The sequence below is a fragment of the Diaphorina citri genome, unplaced genomic scaffold, assembly GCF_000475195.1.
Source record: "Diaphorina citri unplaced genomic scaffold, Diaci psyllid genome assembly version 1.1 scaffold1224, whole genome shotgun sequence".
In the NCBI taxonomy this organism is placed as follows: Eukaryota; Metazoa; Arthropoda; class Insecta; order Hemiptera; family Psyllidae; genus Diaphorina; species Diaphorina citri.
Window position 1 is genome coordinate 61945 of NW_007378653.1, and position 9025 is coordinate 70969.

The 9025-nt window shown below is 38.2% G+C and overlaps 1 protein-coding gene and 1 non-coding gene across 2 annotated transcripts in view; one reads left to right on the forward strand and one right to left on the reverse strand.

The window, feature by feature from the left end:
* Window positions 1-1141: 1141 nt before the first annotated feature.
* Trnal-aag lies at window positions 1142-1223 on the forward strand. Its single transcript has one exon. It is a non-coding gene; the product is annotated as a tRNA-Leu (tRNA).
* A 3215-nt stretch (window positions 1224-4438) lies between these two features.
* The window catches only part of LOC103514798 (epidermal growth factor receptor substrate 15-like 1), a 16583-nt gene continuing 11996 nt past the window's right edge, over window positions 4439-9025 (reverse strand). Inside the window, exons 6-11 of the mRNA XM_008479700.3 lie at window positions 8799-8884; window positions 8125-8357; window positions 7424-7513; window positions 5230-5427; window positions 4876-4966; window positions 4439-4500 (exon numbers count right to left, since the gene is read on the reverse strand). Coding sequence (XP_008477922.1) covers window positions 4439-4500; window positions 4876-4966; window positions 5230-5427; window positions 7424-7513; window positions 8125-8357; window positions 8799-8884 — 760 coding nt within the window. The remainder of the gene's footprint in view (window positions 4501-4875; window positions 4967-5229; window positions 5428-7423; window positions 7514-8124; window positions 8358-8798; window positions 8885-9025) is intronic.

The window sequence follows — 9025 nt, forward strand, 5'->3', positions numbered from 1 at the left end:
AAAAATTGTCTGCAAATTTTATAGGTACTAAAAAGAGTAAACAAAAACACAAAAAATCGTCAATCAGAACATCTTGTGAGAGAATTTCCTATCATTAATTTATTAGGGTGAATTGATCGAAGAAATGTAATAACGGAGGTTGGTGAAATGCAATTTTCAACTTTAATTCCCCATCAGTGCTTAATGATTCAATTAAGGCTTGATTGAAGTTTGGTGAAATCGGCTAATAGTATATTCAATTCCACCTCTAGTTATTCGAAAGAATGTGAATGTAAATTTGAACAGTAAAGGATACCTATTGATATCCTTATCTGCTTTTGCAATAGGTAACCTGAACCTGAGTTTGTCTCCTCTATGAAAATACATAATAGAGGGTGTCCTAATAAGAACGCAAGATTTGATTGTTCAGTAAAGCATGGATTTATCGGTAAAGCATGGGCTTCTCGGGGTTGTGCATGTGGTCGCGCTGCGTGCTCCCGGGGCTTCGTGGGGTGTGCATGAGGTCGCGCTTCGCGCTCCCTTGGCTTCGCCCCTGAAAACTGATATCGTCCCTGAGTCGTGTCTCGAAGAAATGAAAAATTAAAAGCGAGAGGAAATATTGAACGCAGGAAAAGTTTTGCTGCCCTCAAACTTTGTTCCCTGTGTATTTCTTATGGGGAACTAATAAACGTCAATATCTTGGGAACGGTTTGGAATTTTGGGAGTTTCCGATTTTTCCAAGGATGTACAAAAAATAAGGAATCCAATGGTGAAAACCTTCCTAGCTCATCTAGAACATAACCGCAAAGCCTAAAAGAAACTGTTTAACTAGGTAACAGAAATGCAGAAACGAAAGAAAATAAAAATCTCCTGTTTTATAGGTACCTAGGTATAATAATTATGTACCTATGGGTATTAGAAAAAAATGATAATTTTTAATTTAAAAAATATGTTACTCTTAACAGGTAAGTACATACCTTAGTAAGTAAGTAGGTATCTAGTAGGTAATAAAAATAATTATTATTATTATTATTATTATTATTATTATGTAAAATAAAAAAATAGGGTAAAACGCAGAACCACACCGTATGTCACCAACTTATTTCAACAGACGCATTCATGTTTTGTTTAGATACTACTATTCTTCCCTATCTCGAAACAAGGTAGCGTGGCCGAGCGGTCTAAGGCGCTGGTTTAAGGCACCAGTCTCTTCGGAGGCGTGGGTTCGAATCCCACCGCTGCCATTATTTTTACACAGTTTGTACTATTTTTACTTTCCTTCTTTTTCTTCTTAAGTGTGCCATGTCCATTACTAGACGTTGGCGATCAAATTGGCTTATCATTATTAAGCAGCGCGCACACTGATCATACACTTCCAACACTTCAGACATTTCCGACAAATTTTGTATTTTGCTTCCTATGTTAAGTAATGGTAGTCCGCACAGTCCAAGGGACTTATCAGTCCTATGCGAGCAGTATAAATAAGCACTATTATTATTATATAGGTAGGTACCTACATAGGTACGATCCGGTGCTGGAACGGGGGGTAGGGGTCCCAAGCTGTCCAAACTGTTCAAAACAGATCTCCTATCTATGACTCCGGATGAGTTGAACCTAATTCTGTGCTTCTTTATCAAAGAGGTAAGTTCACCAAATACTAATTTACTTACTTACCCAATGACTAGGGGTAAGTTCACCAAAGTAAGTAGGGCAGGTAGGTCTTTTATGTATTTTGAATTACCTATTTTTTATTTTTTTACTTTTGTTACATTGTTCTTTTTCTTGTGTCCTTGTTGATGTAAAATTGTATTACTGGGTTGTATGACCCGTCAAATAAATAAATTAAATTAAATTCTGCGATATCTGGACTCAATAGTTGGAAGACAGAGTTGCTCCAGAAGGGTAAGAGTGAGGGTAAAAATGATTGACACGAGTGAAGAGTCTCCGGCAGAACATAGCTTGCACATCCTCCAACATCTTCATGTCCACCTGAGTGAGACAAACCGTTCTTGAGATATTTTGTATACCACCTTTTCCCATTTTCCCATTTAAACCTGTAGTACACACATACATACATACGTACGTACGTACGTACATACATATGTACGTACAGACCATGGGCTAAAAATCACTTTTTTGACATCAGGGGATCCCAAAACGGATATTTCCAACCATTTCCCGATTTTGAATGAATTAAAAAAAAGGATATAGGGATCAGGATTGTCCACACCCTTGAAAGTTCTCATTAGGAAACCGAGAGTTCGGAAACATGAACTCACAACATTACTAATGTGAGATGTGAGACTTGAAAGAAAGGTCTTCACAAAAAGTAACACCCAAGTCTTTTTTAGTTGTTACCTTATTCAATGGAATGTTGTTAATAAGGTAAGTACTAAATATTAGGGTATGTTTTCTTCTACTGTACTTCTAAATAGGGTATGTTTTCTTCTTTTTAATGAGAGAGAAAGTAAAATCTCACACAGTCTCTCTCTCTCTCTCTCTCTCTCTCTCTCTCCTCTTTCTTTCATTTACTATAATAACCTCAGAATAAGAATAACATAGAAGGAGGGTTTGGGTCTTTTTCTCTTTTTACATATCAAGATCGAAGGACAGTTCACTATCCACTTTACAGCCTTGAATTAGAATCCTGGAACCATTCTCATTTTGCATCCATGATTTCCATTATCTACCTCTTCCCCTACTCCGCTTAACTTTCCCCTTAAGAAAAGCAGTGCTATATCGAGTCCATCCATTTCTTTTATCAGGTTGTGAGTTTCACCTGCTGCGTTAGAGATCTTCATTCCACGTCGCAAATCTGTATCCGGGAATCTGAATCTGAATATTCTGAATCGCGCTAGTTCATCCCGAGCCATGGCCAAACTTGTAGAAAAGGCATGGTCGAACGTGTAGAAAATAAAAAAAAAAAAATAAAAAAATCTGGTGTGAACATCACACGACTGTCTATTACATTTGCGGAATAAGTTTTTGAAAAAAAAAAAAAAAAATGAAGTCCCGAGCCTGAGCCGCCAATTTTCGACCAAAAATTTCCTATCTTAAAATACTCCCCGTGTAATGAGGGATCATTAAAAAGTGTCCAAAAATTTAACTTTTTTAAGTCCAAAATCGACCGCCTACGGCGGCCAATTTTCGACCAAAAATTTCCTATCTTAAAATACTCCCCGTGTGATAAGGAATCATATAAAGTATGAAAAAAATAATATTTATTTATTTTTTTTAATTTCTAAGTCCGAAGTTCGAAGCAACATTGACTTTGGTTGATATCTGGATTCTGGATGAGTGACTGTCCGATTTTTACCAAATTGTTACAGTCGCGTCCTTGGACCATACCGGGATAGCATACCAAATTTCATCGCTCTAAGACAAACCGTTCTTGAGATATTTTGTATACCACCTTTTCCCATTTTCCCATTTAAACCTGTAGTACACACATACATACATACGTACGTACGTACGTACATACATATGTACGTACAGACCATGGGCTAAAAATCACTTTTTTGACATCAGGGGATCCCAAAACGGATATTTCCAACCATTTCCTGATTTTGAAAATTTGGACCGATTGCAATACTTTCATTACTAGTATAGCTCCGCTATACTGTAGTAATAGAAAGTAATACGGTCGCGCTGCGCGCTCCCTATCAGCTGCATAGTTATCAAACTAAGAACATAAACGAAACTCAATATGTTGGTCGAGAGCGGAACATTTCTCTCCCGCAGTCTCTGCACTCTGTGTAGGTATTTCGTATGGAGATTTTAGCGATCAAAAATTGATCATATCTCAGACTCAGGATCGGTTTAGATTTTCGTAAAATCCTTTCTTATTGCACACCTAAACCATGCATAAAAGGAATATTCCTACCAAATTTCAGCTTTCTAGGTGTTGTGGTTCAGGAGATAGAGCGATCAGTGTGTGCTGTGTGAAATGTGAATGAGTGAATGGATCTTGATTTTATAATATAAGATTTTATAGTATAATATATCTTATGCGTGGCAACTGTATTGGGGGATCGTAATGTTTTGAAAGATCGTAACGGGGGCCCCGTTCAACTTTGACTCTTTGAGGCCCCCAAATTTCAATCAGCGACGTGCCTTGATTTAATGAAGATATGTACCAAATTTCATCAAAATCAGACCAGGCAATCGGGAGTTATAGCGGAACATACAAACAGACAGACAGACAAACATCTAAACCAAATGCAAAACGGTCGAGTTAAAACATAGACCTCACTATCGTTCGATCAATTAAACGCAAATAATTATTAAGGAAAATAAAAATGATTATTTATATAAAATATTATTAAAAATAATTAATTAGGTAGGTAGATAAGAATCTTCACAAATTAAAATAAAAACTAAAAAGACAAAAAATGAGATTTGACGTTATAATATTGATAGTAATGCTAACAATAGATAATAATGCGGTCGAATCAACATTTTAAGACAGCTTGTCCCCATATCGATCTTCAAGCGCTTTTTCTAGCTCAGCCTTGAGGGAAGCTGAAATGCGAAGAGATATTAAATTAAGAAACGGTTAAGCCAGCCTAGTTAGCTTAGTTTAGTTGGTAGTGCGTCTGCCTTGTAAGCGCTAGGCCGCGGGTTCGATTCCCGCCCGGGGCGGATTTTATCCTTTGGGATAATGTTCGTTCTCGGAACGGCTGGCTTTCTCCTATCCTATCTTCCTTCTCTCTTCGATTTCGGGACGATAAGTCTAGCAGTCACAGTTCCCTCTGTCAAACCTCTTTAAAAAAAAACTTGATATTTGCATTCGCTTAAAAAAGTACAGTTAATAGCAGTTACAGTTCCCTCTGTCAAAACTCAGAAATATAAATGAGGAAACAAGAAGACATTGGTTTAAAACTATGGAAAACTAACTGCACTTCCTCAGAAAAGCTTCCTTAGAAATGGAAATGAGCTGATTCATTGCCCGCTGCAGCTCTTCCAGAGAGCTCACTTTACTCTTCACCTAAGGAAACAAATTCCCGAAAAAAACAAGGGGAAGATGTATTATTATTGGGGGGAAAAATCTCTACTGGGCAAGGCCACAAAAAATTGAACTTCAGTATTAAGCAATATGAGGTTGATTTTAATTCAAAAGGACCCCTTTCAAAGAATTATTCCCTAGGTTCGGGACCAACTTTAAGGGATTTCTTTGGTTCGTTAAAACTACCGAACAGTTCGTCCGATTTTGATGAAATGTAGCACAAAATATTCTATTCTTCTTTTTACCTGACTAATGAGTAGCTGTGTCTCTTGCAGTCCGTCGCTGAGATGGTTGACTTTCTTGTTCAATTCTTTTTGTTTCTTCTCGAGTTCATGTTCTTCGTGTTTGAGGCTGTCGAGCTCTTTCTTCTTCGAGTGCAGTTCTTCTTCCTGTCGACTCAGAAGGGTTTCCTGGTCGGTGGCCTGGGTCCGGAGCTTGTCCACCTGAAAAGAGAGGTTTTCGTTTTTTTAGTGATGGGCCGAGTGAATGATTTTACTCGAGTTTGACTTTACTCGAGTCCACTCGATTATTATTATTTTGTTCTACTCGAGTAGAATTTTTATCATTCGGTGCGGAAATCCGCTACGACTGCTACGAGTGGAAAAAAAACTTCTCATTGAGTTCTCTGACCCGAGTCCACTCGCCACATATTATTGCATACCCGTATGCCGAGTGTTTCCGAACGAAAACCCGAATATAACCGATCTGCAATGCATACTATCCACTCGCCACCACTCGCTCGCCTACTCGAGTGAGAAATCGGCGCGGTGTAATTTCCAGCAAATATTCAACTCGAGTAATTTCTACTCGAGTTGGAAAATAATCGAGTTGAGAAATCTCACTCAAGTCCCATCACTAGGTTTTTTTCGAATTATAGACTTTAGGTACTAGACTCTAGGAGGAAAGTTGATAGAGAGAAGAGAGGGAGAGAGAGAGTTACAGAGGGAGAGGGAAATAGATGGAAAAGGTATAAAGGGAAAGAGAGAGGGACAGTTAGAAAATAATCGAGTTGAGAAATCTCACTCAAGTCCCATCACTAGGTTTTTTCGAATTATAGACTTTAGGTACTAGACTCTAGGAGGAAAGGTTGATAGAGAGAAGAGAGGGAGAGAGAGAGTTACAGAGGGAGAGGGAAATAGATGGAAAAGGTATAAAGGGAAAGAGAGAGGGACAGAGGGAAGAGGGAGAGAGAGAGATAGAGGGAAAACAGCTAAGGTCTTATCGTCCCGAAAGCAAAGAGAGAAGGAAGACATGATAGGAGAAAGCCAGCCGTCTTAATAACAAACCATTTCTGTTAAGGATAAAATCCGCCCCGAGCGGGAATCGAAACCACGACCCAGCGCTTACGAGAGAGACGCACTAGCAACCAAGCTAACTAGACTGGCTTTTTTTTTACGTTTGATAGTAAAGGGACTTTTCAGTCCTATCCTGGTAGTATAAACAAGGTATTCTAAACAAGATAGAGGGAACTGTAACAATAAGACCTTAGCAGTTACAGTTAGTTCCCTGTACCGGCTTTAAAATAATATGTAATAAATAAATAATAAAAACCCTTCATGCAAACAAGCAAGGCCATTACATTGAAATTCCCAGGTTACATTGGTTACATTGAAAGGTCACATTGAAATTCCCAGTCTATGTACATTTTTTTTTTTTTTTTTTTTTTTTTTTTTTTTTAACGGTTAGCAGTACCTATCTATTTTGACAGAATTATGGCATATTTTGACCACTTTTTAATGCGCGGATTTTAGCTCTACTCTGACTTTATGGGAGATGACAGGAACATACTACAATCGCTAATCGCACTTATAACAAGCTGGGTCCGTCCCTCCGAGAATTATATAGCCCGTAGTTTATTCGATCAGGATTAAAGAAAATCAGTACTTATGTACCTACCTAATTTGTTTAATATTCAGTTTATTATTATTCTTGATTTGATTTTTCGATCTTACTTTCATGTAATGATTTAAAATCCCTTTATTCCCAATATAAGGTTTAAGTCACCCATCCATTTATTGGCCTTGCTCGGCGTAGCTCAACATAGGTGACGCTAAAACCGGTTATTAACAAACAAGTGGTTCTGTGAACTGTAGACCCCACTCAGATTCTTTTGCCTAAGCTGAGACTTTGGCTAAATGGGTGACCCTACGTAATACACATGTGTATCAAAACAAATAAAAGTAAAAGTATCTACAAGTCTTATGTTAAAACTCCCAATTGCAACTCCTCCATTGATAAGAATGTGTAGAAATTGGTAAAATAAGGAAAATAAAATAATAAAAAGTAAGGTCACTACATTAAATATAGGACATTGAACAATAAATAATTAAGGTAACTACATTGGACATTGAATAGTCATAGGACATTGAATAATAAATAATTAGGGTAGCTACATCAATTATGGGACAGACACAGAATGGTTCGGGCTACTTTACTAACCTGAAGTTTGAGATCGGCCAGCCGTTTGGCGGCTTCCACTTTTTGATTTTCCAGCTGACGTAGTGTGGCGGCCAATGCGTCCAATTCACCCTGGAAAAAAGACGAGAATTGTGATGACTTTGTTAATATTATAGTGTGGCAGCCAAAGCATCGAATTCACTCTGGAAAAAAAAAGACAAGAATTGTGATTTGAATGGTAGAGATTGCCCAAGGCAATAATTTCGCCCTTTGTTTATGATTTCTTGTATGTGTACATTATAATCCATAGAGAGTCTAAATAAATAAATGACTTTGTTAATCCCCGCTCAGCTCGGAATACCAAAAAAAAAACTATTGAAGTCCCCAAAAAATCGTATAGGTTAAAAGTTCAATGCAAAAAAAAAGCAAGTGAAATCCCCCAAAAACCGCACTATTGAAGTCCCCAAAAAATCGTATAGGTTAAAAGTTCAATGCAAAAAAAAAGCAAGTGAAATCCCCCAAAAACCGCATGTGTTAAAAGTTCAACGAAAAAAAAACCCTGTACTTAAACTCTTGATTTCGCCGCTACGAATGTGAATGTCCGCCTGTTTGCGGGCTATTTCGTTCTCGAGGGCCGTGCGTTCCGCGCTCAGCTCGGAATGCCAAAAAATAATGAAATCCCCAAAAAAAAAACCATATGTGTTAAAAGTTCAACGCCAAGAAAAAGAAAGGAAAAAAAATACCTGTAAACTCTTAATTTCGCCGCTACGGATATGAATGTCCGCCTGTTTGCCGGCTATTTCGTTCTCAAGGGCCGTGCGCTCCGCGCTCAACTCGGCAATGTCCCGACTTATCATGTCCATTTCCGGGTTGGAGGGGGGAGGCGGAGGGGCGGCCGGGGCGGCACTCGGGGCGCCGGGACCCCGCATGGAGGGCGGCACCATCTCCGGCGTCAGAGACGAGGGGAGATCATGACCTGATATATTAAATGTAATATTAATATTAAATTAAAATAATTATTTAGAAAATAATCTTCACAAATTAAAATAAAATGGAAAAGATAGTTGAGATTTGACTTGAAAAAAAAAGTTCAACTATTGGGTTGTATGGAAGTTAAAATGGGCCTTCACAAAGTCTGATGATGGGAATCTGAGTATTCTCGAAAGCTCACAAAACTTTCTTCGTCGAAGTCGAATCTCAATTGTCTTTTTACATTTTTCTGACTCCCCATGATTTTACGTGACGTGATAGTATTGTAGCTGTCCTAATATTATGGGAAAACTTTGAGCTACATCTTTCTGACTCCCCATGACCTCACGTGACGTGATAGTAGTGTGTTTCAACCTTTAAAGACCATCCCGGTATTTCGCCTGAGAGAGACCTGTATTGTCCCTCTGTCCCGTAGACAATATCTTACCTTTGAGGGCTTGCTGAACTAGCCACATTGCCAAACAGAACTGTTCCTTGTTCAGTTTACCCACTTGATTCATATCTGCCAGGGACCTGAAAACAATAACAACATTTATTTTTGAACAATTCAGAATATTTCAGGACACAAGATATTTGATTTCTTTTCAAGACAAAGCTGGCCAGATGAATTATTCAGACGATATTCTGAATAATTGAGACATGAAAAAACGCCTA